The sequence below is a fragment of the Eumetopias jubatus genome, unplaced genomic scaffold (genome assembly GCF_037043125.1).
Source record: "Eumetopias jubatus isolate StellerSeaLion01/CBP00866 unplaced genomic scaffold, mEumJub1_p1.0 scaffold_1, whole genome shotgun sequence".
Classification (NCBI taxonomy): domain Eukaryota; kingdom Metazoa; phylum Chordata; class Mammalia; order Carnivora; family Otariidae; genus Eumetopias; species Eumetopias jubatus.
In genome coordinates this window covers 125,696,583-125,718,425 of record NW_028274807.1, presented here as the reverse complement: position 1 = coordinate 125,718,425, position 21,843 = coordinate 125,696,583, and the positions used below count along the sequence as shown (strand labels likewise).

General features: G+C 36.5%; 1 protein-coding gene across 2 annotated transcripts in view; it reads right to left on the bottom strand.

Moving 5' to 3' along the window:
- The window catches only part of RYK (receptor like tyrosine kinase), a 93,135-nt gene that overhangs the window by 2,847 nt on the left and 68,445 nt on the right, over window positions 1-21,843 (bottom strand). For both annotated transcript variants that reach the window (XM_088026176.1, XM_028099079.2), the window contains exons 11-13: window positions 19,215-19,347; window positions 17,862-17,971; window positions 17,552-17,711 (exon numbers count right to left, since the gene is read on the bottom strand). In XM_088026176.1, coding sequence (XP_087882302.1) covers window positions 17,552-17,711; window positions 17,862-17,971; window positions 19,215-19,347 — 403 coding nt within the window. The remainder of the gene's footprint in view (window positions 1-17,551; window positions 17,712-17,861; window positions 17,972-19,214; window positions 19,348-21,843) is intronic.

The window sequence follows — 21,843 nt, the reverse complement described above, 5'->3', positions numbered from 1 at the left end:
TTCTTTAATAGATTGTTTAAAGCAAAAATAGTAACAATGTACTGTATGATTTATAATGTATACAGTAGGTAAAATGTATGCCCACAATAGCATAAAGGATGGAAGAAGATGATAAATGGAAATATTTTAAGTGCTTATATTAAACACGAATGGTATAATATTATTTGAAAGTAGGGGGTATATCATAAACTCTAGGACAGGTTTCTCAACCTCAGCACCATGTATATTGTGGGCTGCATAATTCTTTGTTGTGAGAGGCTATCCCATACCTTGTGGGATGTTTAGCAATATCCCTGGTCTCTACTCACTAGATGCCCCAAGTGTAAAAACTGAAAATACCTCCAGGTATTACCAAATTACCCCGGTGGGGAGGACAAAATTGCCCCCAGTTGAGAACAACAAATTGCCCCCAGTTGAGAACCACTAAGCTAGATTAATCAAAGAAAATAAAGGACACAAATTACTGATATCAGAAATGAAAGAGGGACCATCCTTACATCAAAAAATACAAACCTGACTTTACAACATTAAGTTCAGTAATTTAGATGAAATGAACAAATTCCTCAAAAGACATAAATTACCAATAGACGTAAGAATAAATAGAAAACTTATGTAGCTTATATCTATTAAAAAATTGAATTCAGGGCGCCTGGGTGGCTCAGTCAGTTGAGCGTCTGCCTTTGGTCAGGTCATGATTTGGGGTCCCGGGATGGAGAGCTGCTCAGTGGGGAACCTGCTTCTCCTTCTCTCAAATAAATAAATATTAAAAAAAAAAAAAGAAAAGAAATTGAATTGTAGTTAAAAATCTTTTCACAAAGAAAACTGCATCCTGTTTCACTGTGAATTCCATCAAACTTGAAAGAAAAAAATAGGACAAATTTATATGAGTTTCCTTAGGGCTGCCATAACGAAGTACCACAAACTAGGGAGCTTAAACAACAATATGTATTATCCTACAGTTCTGGAATCTAGAAGTTCAAAATCAAGGTGTCGCCAAGGCTTTGCACCCTCTAAAACTCAAGAGGAAGGATCCTTCCTTGCTCACGCCCAGCTTCTGGTGGTAGCCAGAAGTCCTTAGTGCTCCTTGGCTTGTAGATGCAGCCCTTCACGCTCTGCCTCCGTGTTCACGGACATTCTCCCCTCACATGTCTGTATCTCTTCTTATAAGGGATACTAGTCATGCTGGATTAAGGTCCACCCTAACTGAGTATGACCTCATCTTAATATTATATCTGCAAAGACTTTTTTCCCAAACAATGTCACATTCTAAGGTACTGGGGATTAGGACTTCAACCTATTTTTTCAGGGGACACAATTCAACCTACAACATAATCTTACACAAACTCTTTCAAAAAACAGAATAAGGGGAGTATTTCCCAACTCATTTTGAAGCCAGTATCCCCTTAAATACCAAACCAAAAAGTTAAATCTTTGGAACTTAGTATCTTTTTCATTAACAGTTCATTAGGGTGGAGCAATGCCCATCCCAGAGGTCTGTGTTTTTGAAGGGGGTAGGGGGAGGAGAGGAAGGCAGGAACAGATGGGTACGGATGTATAGTTTTAAAATCTCCCTAGAGGGGCGCCTGGGTGACAAAGTCGGTGAAGCGTCTGACTCTTCATTTTGGCTCAGGTTGTGATCTCAGGGTCATGGGAGCCCATCAGGCTCTGCACTCAGCGCAGAATCTGCTTGGGGTTCTCTCTCCCTCTGCCCCTCCTGCTTGTGTTCTTGATCTCTCTCTGAGATAAATAAATAATTTTTTTTAAAAAATCTCCATACAGACAGAGCCTACTGGAATTTTCCTTAAAACTACTGGTTTAAGGGGCGCTTGGGTGACTCAGTCGGTTAAGCATCTGCCTTCTGCTCAGGTCATGATCCCACGGTCCTGGGGTTGAGCCCCGCGTCGGGCTCCCTGCTCAGTGGGGAGCCTGCTTCTCCCTCTCCCTCTGCCACTCCCCCAGCTTATGCTCCCTCTCTCTGTCAAATAAAAAAAAAATAAATCTTAAACAAACTACTTGTTTAAAAATGGAAAAATGATTTCAAATTAATAAAAGTTAAAGGAAGGTGCCTGCATACCTCCAGGTATCTGTCTATCTTAAAAGCATACTCTAGGTAAACTTTTAATAATGACAATGATTAGTAATGCTTAATTTTACAAATCGTGTCTAATTTCCATACGGAAGGTAGTTCACTACTCTGATGGAACAGAGCCCAAAAAAGTAAAATTGGTTGGGCGTTCCCATCCCTTTTTCATGAAATGAGATGGATCTGTTCTTGTTCACCAATTGTGGCAGGAGCTGTGAAAAAGGAATAATCAATCCAAACTAGATTTTGGAGGAAGAAACAATGGGAATTAGTAACAAATGGATACTGCCATTTTGGACACAAGGACTAACCCCTGGTTAGTGGACCAGTGGACCACTAACCAGTGTCAGTGGACTAATCCACTGACAAGGGAGGTACACTCTAACAACTTCCAACTGTAAGGGACCTTCACTTCACAGTAATGCTGCTGATATCTGAGATATGGAAGGTACAAAGGTACGAAAACAGTATAATCTGTATAAGCTGATTTAAAAAAAATTGCTTCTTTCACATTGTTTTGTTCAATTAACGCTAAGCATCCACCTAAGGTTCTCGTATTACATTGCAACACTAAAAAACACCAAAATGAAGAACAATAAAGCCAAAGGGTACACTGCAGTTTCATTTCCTTAAAAGCCAACAAAAGTGATTAATTACATGTTGGCTCACCAACTCTTTAAAAAAAAATCAAGACCAAATAGCACAAGGATGATTTGTGGAAAAACTGCTCTCTAAAGTCTTCCGATAACTAAGCCATTTAAAATTTAGACAGACTTATTCTATAATTTCCTTTTGTTTGACGTCGTTGGAAAGGGGGCAATAAGGTCAAGCTGTTTTTTCCAGAGTTTTACGAAAGGCTGCTGCTACATCCGTTTAAAGAACATTTAGAGAACAACAATGTTCTTTTATTCATCTTATTCCTCTTCTCCCAGTTTGTTATTTTATAGCTTCTATATAAGATATGAAACTTTTTTTCACTAACAACATATACTGGTGTGAGCTGTCAAAGTATATAAATAAGATTCTTTTTTACTCTTTAATGTAATATTAACTAATGCTGGGGCTATTAAGAGATTTCCATTCTGTTACTTCAGGAATTTATAAGGCAAGGCTGACCTCAGTATATTACAGACTGCTGAGAAAAGAATTCTGTCCATTTCTAAAGGGTCTCATCTGACCACAATAAATGCAGCACCATCAGGCGTCTCTGACTAGCCCTTCTGTTAATACTAGAAACCTAACGCTCCCTTCTCACACACGGAAATGGTATTCAGATGACCAAAGTGCAATTAATTTAATCTGAGTCAAGTGCTGTCCAAGCCTGACTAATGAGAAGAATCGTCTAGAGGATCCGTTACACGGACAGATTCCTCAGTCCTATCCTCGTAATTCTGAAGCCTGGAACTCAGTATTTTAGAGAAGGGTCTTTGTTCAGTCTTAAGTTCTAGCAAATTTAGAAATTAATCTTGGATGTGTTAGCAGTAGTGGTCAGATAACAAAGATAGTTTTTATTTTTATTTTCGTATGGCTGACATTCAATAAAATGCACATAAAGTGCTCAATTTGGTAAGTTCTGATATATGTATACACTCCTGCAACCAGTGCCACAATCAGGACAATGAACATATCCATCACCTCCAAAAGATTCTTCCTGCTCTAGAATCCTTTCCTCCTGTCCTCCCACCCCACCCCTACGGTTCCCAAGGAACCATTAATCTGCTTTCTGTCACTAGGTCACATTTTCTAGAATTTTATATAAATGGAATCATTCAAACAGTACTTCTTTGCCTAGCTTCTTTCACTTAGAATAATGATTCTGACATTCATCTATGACACAGCATGCATTGACAGTCCATCCCCTTCACTGTTGAATAGTAGTCTATTATATGAATATAGCAGCTTATTTATCCAAATGATGGACATCTGATTACTTCCAGGTTTAGTCACTGAAAGCTGTTATAAACATCTGTGTACAAAGTATTGGTATGGATATATGCTTTCATTTATCTAGGAGCAAAATGACTGAATATGGTAGATATATTTAACTTTTGGGGGCGGGGAGGGGAAGGGAGAGAGAGAATCTTAAGTAGGCTCCATGCCGGGCCTCACAACCTTGAGATCATGACCTTAGCCGAAATCAAGAGTTGGACGTTTAGCTGACTGAGACAGCCAAGTGCTCTGGATGTTTAACTTAAGAAACTGCCAAACTGTTTTCCAAAGTGAATGTACCTAGGTATTAGATTTCCCGCAGCAGGTAAGAAAGCTACAGTTCCTCCATATCCTTGCAAACACTTGTCTTTAATTTTAGCCATACATATGGGTGTGTAATGCTGTCTCACTGTAGTTTTACTTTGTGTTCTCCTAATGACTAATGAATTTGATATTTTCATGTGCTTGTCATTTGTGTATCTTCATTGGTGAAGCATCTCTTCAAATATTTTGCCCATTTTTGTTACTGAGTTTTAAAAAATTCTTTATATATTTTGTATGTATTTACCAGATGTATATGGTTTGCAAATATTTTCTCTGAGTGTGACTTGTCTTTTCATTCTCTGAATACTGTATTTCAAAGAGCACAAGTTTTTAAATTTTGACAGCCTGTTTTGTTCTTCCAGAGATCTTGATTTGGTGTCCTAAGAAATCTTTGCTTAACACAAATTTCCAAAGGATCTTCTTTGTTCTCTCCTAAAAGTGCTATGGTTTTAGATTTTACATTCAAATCTTTGATCTATTTTGAGTTAATTTTTGTATATGTGTAGCAAGGTTTGGATCAAAGTTCATTTTTTTGTAGCTGGATATCCAACTGCTCTCGGACTGTTTAAAAGATAATCCTTTCTCCACCAAATTGCCTTTGCACTTTTTTGCAAAATAATTGTCCACACATATGTGAGTCAACTTTTAGGTATTCTGTTCTGTTTAACTAGTCTACCTTCATGCCAACATTACACTGTCTTGATTAGTGTAATTTTTAATCAGACCTCCAACTTCTTTTTTCTCAAAGCTGTTTTGGCTATTATAGGTCCTCTGCATTTCCGTATCAATTTTAGAATCAATCTGTCAATTTCTACTCCAAAAATTAAAAGCCTGCAAATATTTTCTTTGGGACTATGTTAAAATCTATAGATCAACTTGGAGAAAACTAACATCTTAATATTAAGATTTCTGATCAATAAATAACAGTATAGCTCTCCATTTATACAGGTCTTTAATTTCTTTCAATAATGTGTTATAGTTTTCATTATGTAGATATTTCACATTTTTGTCAGATATAGTCCTAAGAATTTCATATTTTTGGATGCTTTTATGTTTTTATTTTTTTAATAAATATTTTATTTATTTATTTGACAGAGAGAGACAAAGCAAGGGAAGGAAAATAAGCAGGGGGAGTGGGAGAAGGAGAAGCAGGCTCCCCGCTGAGCAGGGAGCCCGATGCGGGGCTCCATCCCAGGACCCTGGGATCATGACCTGAGCCAAAGGCAGACGTGTAATGACTGAGCCACCGAGGTGCCCACTTTTATGTTTTTAAAAAACTTAGGGAAAGAAAACAATATGGAGGTTCCTCAAAAAATTAAAAATAGACCTACATACGATCTGGTAATTCCACTACTAGGTATACCCCAAAGAAATGAAAACAGTATTTTGAAGAGACAGGTGCATCTGCACCCCTATGTTGACTGCAGCATTATTCACAATAGCCAAGATACAGAAACAACCTAAATGCCCATCTACCGATTAATGCATAACAAAGACGCGGTATATGCATAACGGAATATTATTCAGTCATGAGGAAGGATGTCCTGCCATCTGCAACAGGATGGATGGACCTTGAATATATTATGCTAAGTGAGATAAGTCAGACAGAGAAAGACAAGTAATATATGGTATCATTTATATGTGGAATCTAAAAAAGTCAAACTCACGAAAAATAGAGAGTAAAATCGTGGTTACCAGGGGATGAGGGGTAAGAGGGTAAAACTGATGTTTAAGGGTACAAACTTGCAATGAGTAATAAATAAGCCGTAGTGATCTAATGCATAGTATAATAAATATAGACAATAATATTGTACTATAATTACATAACATGATACTACTACAACAGCAATCATTACAATATATAAATGTATCCAAGTAACATGCTGTAACCTTAAATTTACAAGGTTATATGTCAAATATATGCAAAAAGAATGATCCCAAATCTTTTAATTTCTGATTTTTCATTATTTGTATACAGAAATACAGCTGATTTTTATACATTGATCTAGTATCCTATAATCTTTTTAAACTCACTTATTAGTTTTAGTAACTATGTTGTATATCACACCGGATTTTCTTCATAGATGATCATGTCCACAAATACTTACTTTTTCCTATCCAATCTTTCCTTGTTTTTTTTTTTTTCTTTTTTTTCCCTTTTCTTGCCTTAGTGCACTGGCTAGAACCCCAAGTACAACACTGAGGAGAAGTGATAGAGAGTGGGCATCCTTGTCTTGTTCCTTTTATTAGGTAAAATAATTCAGTCTTTCAGCATTAAGTATAATGTTAGCAATAGGTGTTTTTGGTTTTGGTAGATGCCCTTTATCAGATTGAGAAAGTTCTCTTCTATTCCTATATTGCTGAGAATTTTAATTAGGAATGAATTGAGGATTTTTTCCCAATACTTCTTCTGCATCTACTGAGATGATCATATAATTTTTCTTTTTTAGTATATTAATACAGTATATTGCACTGCTTGATTTTCAAATTGTAAAACAAAATTGTATTCTTGGAATAAAGCCTATGTGGCCATAACATGATTTTTAAAACTATACTTTGGATTCTATTTGCTAAACTTTTGTTCAGAATTTTTGCATCTATGATCATGAGGAATAACGATCTATAGTTTTCTTTTCCTCTTCTCTCCGTCTGGTGCTACTTCAAAGTAGTGCTGACCTCACAGAATGAATCAGAAAGTATTCTCCTCAATTTTCTGAAAAAGAGTGTATAGAATTTGTATTATTTCTTCCTTAAATGTTTGGAATGCGAGTGCCCTAAAACTCACTCTGGACCCAGAGTTTTCTCTTTTAGGCAGGTTTTTAACTAAACATTCCATTTCTTTAATAGATACAGGGCTATTCAGATCATCTTCTTGAATGAGCTCTGAAAGTTATTTTGCAAAGAATTTGTCCATTTCACCTAAGTGTCTGAATTTACTGGGAAAAAGTTGTTCATAATCTTCTTATTACCAAATACCTGTGAGAATCTGTAACGCTATCAACCTTTCTCATTCATTACATTGTTAATTTGCAACATATTTCTTTTTTCCTGATTAGTCTGGTGAGAGATTTATCATAAATAGTATTCTCACAATTAAGCACTGGTTTCACTGATTGTCTCTATTGTTTTTCTATTTCATATTTCACTGACTTCTGTCTATATTATTTCTTCTCATCTACCTACTTGCAGTTTAATTTGCTCTTTTTCTAGTTTCTTAAGATAAAAACTAGGTCACTGATTTGAGACTTTTCTAATATTGATGTTTAATAATATATATATTCCCCTTTGAGCATCATCCCCCAAACTTCGAAATACTGTTATTTTTTTCATTCAATTCTAAATACTTCGTAATTTCTCTTTTGATTTCTTCTTTGGCACATGGGTTATTTGGAAGTCTATTATTTAGCTTCTAAATATTTGGGAATTTTCTAGATTCCTATTTTTGATTTCTAAGTTAATTTCACTGTGTTCACAAAACCCTATTTTGTATGAATTGAATCTTTTTATATTCACTGACTTGCTTTATGGCCCAGAAAATGGTCTATCTTAGTAAATATTCCATGTACATTTGAAAAGAATATGGATTCTGCTGTTGCTGGGTGGAGTGTTCTGAGTTATTTAGATCAATTTGGTTGATACTGTCATTCAAGTCTAAATCCTTAATGATTTTCTATTTTATCAATGAGGGGGCACTAAAATGTATTCAATTATCTTTTAAAGAGATTTAAATAGTAAGAAAAAAACATATTTATGCATATAGTTACCGTTTCTGGTGCTCTCTGTTCCTTCGTACAGATCCATATTTCCATCTAGTATCGTTGGTTCCTAAAGGACTTTTTTTTAACATTTTTTGTAATATGGGTTTGCTGATGACAATTATTTCAGCTTTGGTATTTCTAAAAAAGTCTTTATTTCCCCTTCATTTTTGAAAGATACCTTCCCTGGGTATAGAATTCTATGTTCACAGGATTTTTTCTTACAGTACTTTAAAAATGTTTAACTGTTCTCGCCCTGGCAGTGCTTCCAATGCGAAATTTGTTGCCATCCTTTTCTTGGTTCCTTTCTGTATTACCATGTTTTTGTGTTTTTCCCCCCCCGGCTGCTTTTAAGATTTTCTCTGTATCACTAATTTGAGCAATTTGATTATAATGCACTATGGTTTAGTTTCTTCTTGCTTCTTGGATTTGGGGTTTGTTCAGTTCTTAGATCTGTGGATTTAGAGTTTTCACCAAATGTGGAAACATTTCAGTCTGTATTTCTTACTCTTTCTGTCCCTCCCTTTCACTCTGTGAACCCCAATTACACATATATTCAGCAACATGAAGTTGTCCCAATGAGAGATCCTTCTTCAAGAATTTCCAGTATTGGGCACCTGGGTGGCTCAGTTGGTTCGGCAACTGCCTTCGGCTCAGGTCATGATCCTGGAGTCCGGGGATCGAGTCCTGCATCAGGCTTCCTGCTCAGCGGGGAGTCTGCTTCTCCCTCTGACTCTCCCCCATCTCATGTGCTCGCTCTCTCTCTCTCTCTCTCTCTCTCGCTTTCTCAAATAAATAAAATCTTAAAAAAAAAAAGAATTTCCACTATCTTCTCTCTCCTTCTATCTCTATCTTTACTCCCATCTCAGAAGAAAGGTATTCCTCCTCCCATGCCTTTAACCTTTAACCTGGCCTCCTGAGCCCATTCACCTATCATCTCTTGTACCTCCCCTCCAAAAACCACATGTCCAATCTCTTTCTCCCTGGCCTAAAAACAAAACCAAACGGACCCAATTAAAAAAAAAAAAAAAGGCAAAGTGGAAAAGTAACAAAATAAAGCCTCTCTTCATCCTGCCATCCTATCAAACTAAGATCATTTCACTTTTTCATAGCTGTACTTCTTTGAAGTGTAATATACATATTGCCCCCCCCACTTAACATCTCCCACAGAGCCCACAACAATCACATCTACCTTTAATGATTTACTAAATCCACTCATTCAAATGCCCTCTATGATTTCCTAATCCTTTCTGACCACTGCAGCAGGTATGTTTATAGACTAAAGTCTCCTTGAAACCATTTCTTTCCTTGGCTTCTATGACACAACATTCAATTTGTTTTCTTTGTTCATCTTTCTTTTCTCACTAACTGAAACTACATATTCCCTATATTCTTCCCTTGGCTTTCTTCTCTCTCTATATTCACTACCTCTGGGATCAAACCCTCCTGTTCATTCAATCCCCACTTTAATGAAGGTGATGTCCAATTTCGAATATCCTGCTTCTATGTTCTTCCAGAATTCTGGACCCACATTCCATCCATTAGCATCTTGAATTCAACATGCCTCATATCAAATAAATCATGTTTTCCCCAAACCAGATATTCTACCTGTTGTCTTCAATTGTGTTATATCTTCACACTGACTTAAAATTTACTCCAACAGCAGAACTAAAGAAAAGTACAGATCAAAGACTGCACTGAAGTTTTCAGAAACAGGGCCCCAGGTAGGAAGGCAGAGCAGACATCTATGCAATATATCTGATGGTTAAGAGGGGAGCCTTGGTGCACAAAGGTCAATTAATAAAGGTACTCATAAATAACAACTGTAGTCAAAAGAGATGGAATCTCTGAAGTAAAGTCTGAGAGTGAGACAGAAAAATGTGAGACTGGAAATGAAGAGGACAAGAGGTCTATGTGAGCCCTTCAGGATTCTTTTACACATTCAAGTACACAGCTCTCCAGGGATAAGATTAACATAGGTGGCTGTGAATGTTCTTAAAATAAATGACCCAAAATGTATACATACGTACATCCATTTCAATTCTGGAACTATGGACCACCTGTTAAAGGAAAATAAGTAAAGCAGAGCTTCCATTGCCCATTCTGGGAAGAATGACTTATACATAAAAATATAAGGCAGCAGTGGTAGGTGCCATTAGGTAAGTACAAAATTCTCTGGGACTACAAAGAAGACCAAATCAAAGGGCATAAAAGTATCTTGTGTCTTTGGATCCAACAGGAATTCCAGATTGGATGAAATGCAAAATATAAGGAAATGTACAATGGAAAATATAAAACTAAAAAGGGAAGATAAGGCAAGAAGCAAAGGCTCTGAAAACCAGGGGAAGGAGTATGGGTCTTTCTTTACCAACTCCCTGTAATTAAAAGTTCACTTTGAAAATTAACAACTCAGGAAACAACAGATGTTGGCAAGGATGCAGAGAAAGGGGAACGCTCTTACACTGTTGGTGAGAATGCAAACTAGTGCAATCACTCTGGAAAACAGTATGGAGGTTCCTCAAAAAGTTAAAAATAGAGCTACCCTATGACCCAGCAACTGCACTACTAGGTATTTATCCAAAGGATACAAACATAGTGACTTGAAGGGGCACATGCACCCCAATGTTTATAGCAGCAATGTCCACAATAGCCAAAATTGTGGGAAAGAACCCAGATGTACATTGACAGATGAATGGATAAAGAAGACGTGATATATATATATAATGGGATATTAGTCAGCCATCAAAAGGAATGAAATCTTTCCACTTGCAACAATGTGGATGGAACTATAGAGTATTATGCTAAACAAAATGAGTCAGTCAAAGACAAATAACCATATGATTTCACTCATATGTAGAATTTAAGAAACAAAACAGATGAAATAGGGGAAGGGAAGGAAGAATAAAATAAGATGAAAACAGAAAGGGAGACAAATCCTAAGAGACTCTTAACTATAGGAAACAAACTGAGGGTTGCTGGAGGAGAGGGTGGGTGAGGAGATGGGGTAATTGGGTGATGGGCATTAAGGAGGACACCTGATATAATGAGCACTGGGTGTTGTACGCAACTGATGAATCACTAAATTCTACCTCTGAACCTAGTAATACAGTAAATGTTTACTAAATTGAAACTTTTTAGAAGATTTTATTTATTTGAGAGAGTGAGTGAGAGAGAGAGTGCACAAGCTGGGGGGAGGAGCAGAAGGAGACAGAGAAGCAAACTCCCTGCTGAGCAAGGAGCCTGACTCCGTGCTTGATCCCAGGATCCTGGGTTCATGACCTGAGCTGAAAGCAGACACTTAAACCGACTGAGCCACCCAGGCACCCCTTAAATTTGAATTTTTTTGAAAAAACAGTTCAATTTGAAGATCAAAATATCATGGAGGAATATTCCTAGCAGTGAAAGCTTGAGACCACTTAAATTACTGACATTAATTGATTTTCACAAGTTTTCAAAACTGACATCTACTGTGCACAAGGTACAGGCTTTATTAGTATATATCCCTTCCTAAATATCCGATTTTTGAAGCTTTGATTATCTTATGAATTTTAAATTTTCAGACATAGTTTCTAGGCCTTTTCAATAACCATAACTGAAATATACATCTATAGGAAGGAGTATATTACTCTAAAAAAGCTCTACTACTTAAAATTTAAGGTATCATTAATAGATTTATATAAGTAACCCTTAAAGTGCACCATTCAGCAATTCTTCAAGGTTAACTATCACCTAAAAATCTTAATACTCCTGCAGATTTATCACTGTAGCAAATATTTTTTTATCCCAGCTTCAAATGATCCCCAATATATAATGACTATACATAAAATGCACTGACTATATCAGGTGTCAAATTTAGTACATGTTGCTAACTCAACCTCAAAAATCAGCAATCTTTAGGCACAGAATATCATACATGATTGAAAAGAGACCACTTCTGCTACGAATCTGCCCTAGAATCTGTGATCAGGAAAGGGAGAAGAACCAATATGGGATACCTACCAGGCCATCACATATATCTGCTATTTATAAGACTTTCCTCTACTGCACTAGATGCTTAGTTAGACATTGCTCCATCAGAACACAGGCTATTTGAAGGTAATGTTAAATAGAATGGTAAGGACAAGGAAGGAAAGGGAAAGGGATATTCACAAGATCTCCTGAGGAAAATATCTATTCTTAGGGAGAGCCTAATACAGAAAACACATCAAGGGCAATACCTGATCACAAGACAGCAACCGGCCACCTCTGAAAATATAACAACTATTCCTAAAGTAAATCCATTTATTCCTCTTTTCCAGAAAATACTAGGACTATTAAAATAATAATATTAAATACAACTAAAAAATACTTTCTTAATGTTAATAATATTAAACTTTCAATCTTTATTTCCTAATATCTGAAGATCCTTTCACCTCTCCAGGTTTTCTTTAATGTCTTTATATCAATTCCTCTTAATGCTAATTTTTATTTATTTAGTTATTTTTTATTGAAGTATAGTTGCCACACAATGTTACATTAGTTTCAGGTGTACCACACAGTGATTCAACAAGTTTATACATTATGCTCTGCTCACAAGTGTTAGCTACAATTTGTCACCATACAATGCTATTCCTCTTAAAATGTGAATTTTAGGTTTAAATAAGTCTAAGGTTGTTGATGTGTAAAATTTACAACCATAATGGAAAGGAATAAATACTGGGAACCTAAGCATTATTCTAAATTAACAATAAAGAAACAACATAAAACAAAATTTTCCGTAAGCATTCTCTGAAAACTATACCTTTCTCTTTGATACCACAGTAGTTCAGAAGACCACTCTTCATGGGTATATTATGAATGTTTCTCCTGCTCAAGTCTGCTCAGGGTGTGGCAATGACTTTCCATGACACTGGGCAAACAAGAGCAGTAAGAAGCACTCTGCCGTAGATACAGTATCTGGATAACTTTGCAGATTTCCTTTCTTCTTCTAGGTCATCTTTAATGTTCACAAAATAAATATTGTAAAGGCACAGGAACACATTTTAATTTACTCTACACCCTGAAAACTGTTCAAGTACCTTAAAGAGTCTCCTCATTGCTATAAGCCATGCTGATAAGATTAGCATGGAAATCATTTCCTTAACTTGTTTTTCCCAAGAAAATGTTTTTTAAACACAATATAATACTGTAAAGACAAAAAAGCACCAAGAAAGAAACTTAATTGTGCATTCCTGATTGCATTTAGTCTCTTAGTAGGATGTAGTCTCTTAACAGCGGAATTATGTTAGCTACAATAATTACCTAAATAATTGAAAGAAGAAATAAATCAAGAAATCTATTTTCAAATAAAGGAAAAGAAAGTTACAGGAAAAAAATCTATGGTGGTATCTACATCTGATGAAAACAATATCCAGAAATTCTTAAGACTGCCTAAGATGATGTCATAGCTTGGAATAATAAAAGAGATTTATAACTAGTCAAAATCTAGTTGTGCATATTTCCTAAGTTCAACAGTTAAAAGCTGATATTAACATTATAAGAATCTTGACATACTGAAGTACTGAATCCTTCCAGTAAAAACTGTGAAAACACAAGCAAGAGATGCAATGTATTATTTTTAAGATGGAAAACATTAATGTATTTCCAAACAAATCACATAGAACTTTCAACTATTAAAAAAATGCAAAAATGTTAAGGATCTTTTAAAGGACAAAGAAAATGCCCTCTCCAAGGCAGTAATACCATTTCTTAAGTGTTACATTTAAACCTGAAATATGTATTTTACATGTGTAGAGACTGGTGAGAGTGACTTTACATTACTTATTTTGCATATGACTATGTATAAACTTTCCCAGCCCCAAAGTAGCATATTAAGTGTAGTTTTTGAACCCCCAACTCCATCTATAAAGGAAAAACAGGAACAGAGAATAATGATTATATGTACATATTTTCAATACAAATGTTAAAAAACAATCTTTAACATTTGTGTTTTAATATAAGAATTCAAAAAGTAGGGGCGCCTGGGTGGCTCAGTCAGTTAAGCATCTGCCTTCGGCTCAGGTCATGGTCTCAGGGTCCTGGGATCGAGCCCCGAGCCCCGTGTAGGGCTCTCTGCACAGTGGGGAGTCTGCTTCTCCCTCTCAGTCTCCCTCTGTGCTCTCTCTCAAATAAAATAAAATAAAATAAAATAAAGAATTCAAAAATATTCAATCCCAGAAAACTGAAAAATGGATTTTTACACTAATATTTGTATGACAGTCATAGGAAACAGAACAGTGTTCCTATTCCTTTTAATCTTAATTATCCAAGGCAAAAGATATTAGGGGGAAGAAATACACACACACACACACACACACACACTTACTTTAAAATAAATGAATTACTGGGGCGCCTGGGTGGCTCAGTTGGATAAGCGACTGCCTTCGGCTCAGGTCATGATCCTGGAGTCCCTGGATCGAGTCCCGCATCGGGCTCCCTGCTCGGCAGGGAGTCTGTTTCTCCCTCTGACCCTCCCCCCCCATGTGCGCTCTCTCTCTCTCATTCTCTCTGTCTCAAATAAATAAATAAAATCTTTAAAAAAAATAATAAAATAAAATAAAATAAATGAATTACTAAGAATCTAAAGAAGAAAAATCTGAACATTTTAGGGGTTAACCATGCTAAATGTAAATCAATGGGTACTCTCACCATCACATTTTAAGTACAGCCAGAAGAATTTGGGTCACACAGACATTTCAAGTAAGTTTATGCCAAGACACACTAAAAGTAATTATGATTTTAAAGTAAGTCTCCTGTTAAGTTGCTCACCATTAAGTTCACAGAGATTTTTTTAAAAATAAAGCTGTCAAGTGCTCAAGCAGCAACAAGATATCTAGTACAACTACATTCTGACAGAAAACAAGTTCTTACATAAAATATGTGAACTCCTGCAATATTTCTAAAATACCATAACCATAAAAGTAACTAATTCTAAGTATAATTTTGAAATATTTGCTTAACTAAATCATGTATCCTCAACTAAGATTTTATCAGCTAATATAGGACAGTGTACCTGGCTGAAAAGATGTAGATCATATTACTGAGGGATGTATTATTAACTATAGTCTCACTGGTCGAAACTGTATTATCTAATTTAATTTTCACTTAGGTGTTCCTGTGAAATATTTAATCATAAATGTTGTAAAACACAATTCCTATTACTGCTTAAATATACAATGGAATGCCTACACAGAAATATACAAATACATTAAATTAAGCAATGCATACTTTGGGGGCTTCCATGTGCAAGCAAACAGCACTACCGGCCATCTCGTATACCCCCTTGAAATATGACCTATCAATCAATATTCCTTTTTCTAAGAGAATAATCATTTTTTCTGAGAATAATCAAACAATCCCCAATCTTTTGAAGTTACATGGCATACTTGTCATTTAAGAAACATCTATTTCCCGTCCATTAGACTAGTTTTGGGTTCAACACAATTGCCCCTTCATTTCTGCTAAGGCAATTATGCTATATTTCAATGAGTAACAAAATCATAAATTTCAAAAATCAACCACTGAAAAAAATATAAAGATCCCAAAGAGATGAGTGACTTAATATTTTAAATCAATAATGGAGTAAGATTAAAAAAAAATACCGAACAAAGTTTCTTTTACTTTTCTGCATTCAAAAACATTCAGATGTAGCCTTTCTACTAAAGGGGTAGATTTGAAAACCATATAGTTCTAGTTTAACTGATACTATGTTTGAAAGCTGTGTGCTAAAACCAAATTTTAAACTCATTTGTACCCCCGTGAAAACAGCTTTGCTTAATATAGAAGCTGGCAAAGAATTCCAGCTATAATTCAGAACTTCTAAAAAAAGATCTGGCAACGCCCAAAACTAGTATCATATCAATAAGAGTAAAATTGGTCCTTAATGATATTCAGTACAGCAGCTGTGTGGTAGCCTAAAATCAAACTCTGCTTTCTTTTTTCATATTATATGAGAAAACTCAAAATCAAAAACAAAATGCAACCCTTTCCTCCTCTCAAAAAAGCTTATCCTACATTATATAGGTGGGTCCTAAATGCAATCACACTTATCTTCATAAGGGAGAGGCAGGAGTTTAAGAAACAGACATACACAGAGAAGAAGGTGATGCGAACATGAAGCAGAGAGATGCAGCCATGAAGGATGCTAACAGCCACCCGAAGCCGGAAGAAGCAAGGAAGGTTTCCCCCTTAGGACCTCTGGAGGGAGCATGGCCCTGCCTACACCCTGATATCAGACATTTGACCTCCAGAACTCAATTGTGAGAATAAATCTCTGTTGTTTTACCACCAAAGTTGCAATAATTTGCTACAGCATCCAGAGGACACTAATACACTGGGGAAATGAGTAATATTAAGAGTAATCCTTAAAGCATACAAACTTGGAAGTAAAAGGGTAACCCTATACTATAAATAAAGCATATTGATGAGACACAAGATACAATAATATAGTAAGCCCGATTTTTACAACTGAAACTTTGAAGCAAACAATCTATAAGATTTTATATGTAACACTAACATTGTTGAGTGGTCATAGAGTGGGACCTTATAAGCAGAAGTTTCACCTAATCTCTAGCTATTCAGCTACAATAATAAACTGCAATAAGCAAGAGACAGGAAAATAAATCCATCTTTCAAATCAGACTAAAAAGTGAGAAATTAAAAGCAACTTAAGGGGTGCCTGGGTGGCTGTTAGTTAAGTGTCTGCCTTCGGCTCGGGTTATGATCCCGGAGTCCCGGGATCAAGCCCGGCATCGGGCTCCTTGCTCAGCAGGGAGCCTGCTTCTCCCTCTCCCTCTGCCTCCTACTCCACCTGCTTGTGCTCTCTCTCTGTCAAATAAATAAATAAATGAATAATCAAAAATAAATAAATAAAAAATGAGAGCAACTTAAAATATCTGCAAAATACCCACAAGTAAACACAGCTTCTGAAACTATTCATCACTAAGTATAAAGGATCCCACTCTATGATCTGCTCTGGTGGGCAGAACTACTCAGAAACCAACAAAAGGGAAGAGAGTGACATCTGGGGAATTATAAATTACACAGATCATAATGTTGGAAGAGGCTGTTTGAAAAGAAGAAAACAATAAATCTTTATGATCTGGCAACCAGTTGGTCATTCTGAGACTTAAATAAGAAAAGAAAAATAATCAGCTATGGAAACCTCTCTAAGGCTTGATATCCACCTTTAAAATTGGGATATTAGTGTCCAGCTACTTCATAGTGTTAACAGCCCCCTCACAGGGCTACTCTGAGGATGAAATGTGATTACGCACAGTAACAGATCATGGTTTGGGTCACAGCTTCTTTCCAGAAACTGAATGGAGCTTACTACGCTTGCTCTCTCATTGAAACATTTCAGGGAACAATTACTAGATTTAAAAAAACAGAAAAAAAAATTAAAACATAAAGCCTGCTGATATCCGGGAATCCCAGAACTTACCACATCACTAGCACTGGAGAACTCATTATTAACCAGACTTTCCAGAGCCATCCACCGAACTGGCCTGTTTTCGTTGTCCCCCAGACAGTGATAGTCCATGGGGAACAAGTCTCTGGAGAGGGCATTGTCTGTGATCTTAACTTGGAGTGTGTCATCAATGCTGAAAAGTAGAGACATGAACATCAAATACAATTGGCGTATTTAAAACATATGGATCACAGTTACTCTTCAATACCATACGATGCCCACTGTGACTCCTGGGGAGAGCCCCCAGTCCACTGAAATGACATGGTGAGCTCATGGCACCTACACACAGTTCCTAGCAGCCAGGTCTTTGTGGATAACTTCCCTTCTGGCCAGATAGCTCATTCCACAGGCAATCTGAATAGCCATGTGTACCAGGTCTTGTTGAGAAATTGCCTGTGGTTAGAAAAAAAAAAAAAAATGACGTTTGCAGTTAGCACAAAAATAATGATGGCAGTCAGCTGCTTATTTTATTCCACAGTCCTACTCCATCCCAAAATACTTCTTTACACCTACATATGGAGTTTTAAAAAGCTACTTCTTGGCCAAGAATATGTTCCCATAGCTCCCTAATATTTATATCTACTACAGCCTTACCATTCTGTAATGTAACTTACCATTTACTTTACCGCCTCTCTCTATGTCAGGTATAGCTCCCCAACATCCAGCACATGTAGGAGCTACTCAATAATTATCTGTCCCATGACTGCCAGACTCTCAAGGTAAAATGTCCAGTGCTTTTTACTCAATAACCTGTTCTCTTCTTTAGAACTCATAGTTTTTATTAGATGATCTCTGGGGACCATTTTCTAGCTAACAGAAGTCTACAGCTCTCACTACTGATGTGCTCCTCTTAGAGCCAGGATGCCAGTCTTGTGGGCTGAGGAATGAAATTCTTCCTCACGTGATGCTGATGGGCTACAGCCTGCAACAACTTGTTGGAACCCTGGCTTTAATCCTGTCAATTTATATATTAAGTCAAATACTCAGTGCAGCCTTTGAATCCACTTTCTCCTGATAACCGTAGTACATACATTATTATAAACCCTAAAACAAACTTAATGTGGCTACAAGTTACAATAGGCAACAAAACAACAGCTAGGCTTTACGACAACTACCATCATGCATCTGGAACGTAGCCAAATGCTTCATAGCTATGGGCACAAGCAGTGAAGAGAAGGAAACTCTTAGATGACTGACATCTTATAGCCAAGCATATTAAAAATAGATCCAATTATCTCCATAATCCAGACTTCCAGTCACCACCAGCTTTTGGTACAATATGGACCAAATGACTCAGTCAAGTGTGTTTCCATTCCTAGAACGGAGATCTAGTACCAGTGCCTTCAAAGAGTTATCAGGAAAATGATGGAGATGGTGTTAAGAGTTGAGGTGATTATAAATAAACACACAATGGAGAAAAAGGAAAAACTTCAGCATCAGTAAAGTGCAACCTTCAAGACAGGAATCACAAACCATCTTCCTCTAAATCAACAGGTTATAATTATCTTCTGGCTCATTTTCAGTTTCTTTTTGCAGGCTTTTACACAGTTTATATATAAGAAGGTTAACATCTACTTTCAAAAATACTATCAGAAGTTCCTGGTAAATAACTGATATCTGGGCAAATTTTTCTCACCTGTGGATTATTGGCCTCTACTAATTTGCACTGCCGTAAAAACAATTTAAGGTTCCCCCAATTCATGTAAGGCAGTATCACCATGGGTTTTTCTCCTTCTTCTATACACACATGCGTAATAGGAAGAAGGTTTCTACAAAATAATAAGAAATCAGGAAAAAGACAAGTGAAATCTAAAACCTCAAAGGCTTATTTTTAATAAAAAGTAATAAAGATAACCTAAAACAAAACACGAAAATCTCAAACATACTTAAAAACACGATTACCTTTAAAAATGCAATAAAATTAACAAATGCCCTTTGAAACTAGACTTCAGTGTTTTCCACATATGCACTTTCTTGGTAGGGAAAAGCTGTAAACTCGAAGTTGTTTCCTGTGGACTGGATTCTCTGAAGACACACTCTAGCCACACTAAATCTTTATTCTTAAAGGGTAATCAGAGACGTTTAAAAATGACTTGACGCGTTATGAGTGTATTATAACATACCCTTAAGTCCATCAACACATTAAAGAAGAAAAATAAAGACCCCATGCAGACTATGGACCAGAATATGATTATCAAGAAGACCTCAAAGAGGCTGCAACTGCCACAACAGCCAAGATATCCTTAACTGGTCACATGGGACTTAGAATCTGATTTCTAAATCCTGTATTTACCATTTATAGATACCATATCTCCTGGCCTTAGTTTCCATACCTCTAACATGGCATCACATCAACCATAAAATGCTGTTATGAATAAAGCCAAAGCATGTAGTAACATTCTTGTTTCTCTTTAAATTTCCATGGCACACAAATACTTTCATCCTTTTGCCTAATGACACCTCTTCCCACTGGTATCTGGAAATAATTTAATTCTCTCCAAGGTTATGTAACTTCATACATAATTACCTCATTTTCCCCACTATGCTGAAAATTTCTAGAACACAAAAACTAACATGAACTCTTATTTTTACACCCAATGCTCTGTATTCTGTGCTACAGAAAATAAGCATTTAATAAGACAACACAAGTAACATAGCCTGAAAAACATTCCTATTCCTTAACTTAGCAAATTTTTGCCTAAGGATATTTAATAAGGAAGTAATATTAAACATTAAAAAGCTACATGAACAAGGACAGTTAATGCAATATTAATAGCAAAAAGTTGCAAACGACTTCAATGTGCAAATGTAAGGCAAGAGTACACCCAAATCATAGGACAGTATATAACAATTAAATGGTCACAAAAAGATGTTAAGAAGAGTAAATGTTTATCTTATAGGAAAGCAAGATACAAAATTCACATATGTTTGCAGGATAATTCCAAACATGGAGAAAAACTAATAAAACTCTGCACAAAAATATGACAAGAATTAAAAGTTTTGTCTTTTGAGTTGCAGGGCTTTAGATCATTTCTACCTTGCTTGCTACCTTGCCTTTTCTGGATTTTCTAAATTGTCTCAACTGAGCATGTGTCTCTTTTAAACCACAGTCACACAATTCTGGCCCAACAGTGCCCAAGTAAAAGCTATGGGCTCCCTTCATGCTGCACAGGAGTTACTAAAAGGGAAAGCACTAACCCCAAGGAGCGGAAAATGAGGACTCAGAGATGAGTAAACTTGCACAAGGTAACCCCTCTAAGTACAGCTTCTGCTTTTATTACAGTCTAACAGTGCCAGTGATGATTAGTCCCACTTTGTGAGGAAACCCATACAGAGAGAGGTTAGATAATCTGCCAAGGACAAACAAGTGCATGGAGAAAAAAATTCAAAGCTTCATCTGATTCCAGAAACCCTTGTGCTTTCCCCTGGACCACTGGATATGCCCTCCCAGGAGAGCAAGAAAGAATACAAGGGAAGTGACAGAGCCTCTCTTCACACAAGTCGCATGCACACTGAAATGACTACAGCAGGTTGGCATTCAGGTTTAACTGAGCACACCATGATTTTAGAAGTAATGTGAGAGTTACCCGATCTCTCAAACCCCCCTCCCCAAAATTACTCCTCTGCTCCTCTCATGTCTGAAATCCACCGAGCAGAGTTAAAGGTATTTTAGTGCTTTTTGAGATCAAATCATTAAAAGCCCTCCAGAAGAGGTAACAAGCTGCATGAAGATGTCTTAAAGTACAAAATGGCTGGTCTTCATTCTGTCCATTTTATAAAGGAAAGGAGGATAAAGAGGGAGATCTGGGACCTAGATGAAGAATGGATGAGAGCAGAAACTGGTGCTGTAGACAAGAACAAGGCAGAGGAAGGGAAAGTTTTGTGGGGACATGAGACAAGAACTGCATCTAGTTCTCAGTCTTGCCCAGTGTGCTTGCAGAGGGAGAGCTGGGAGGCACTCAGGGTTAAGAAGGTCGCCATCAGGCAGTTTGGGCCAGTGGAGAGCCAAACTACAAGTAGAAATAACTCAAGAGTACTCTGTTATGAAGCACTTCTGATGTCGTTAAAGTAAGCTATAACTAAAATAAACTTTATTTCTACAGCTATTTTAACTTACAGTAAAAATTATTCTCACAAATTCCAGTGGAAAAAGGAATAAAAAGACTTTCAAAATGCTTTAAAATATGTCAACGCTTTACAATTCTTACTCGTGGAATGTTAAAACACGAAGTAAACATGTTTTGCACGTGGAATTATACACCACA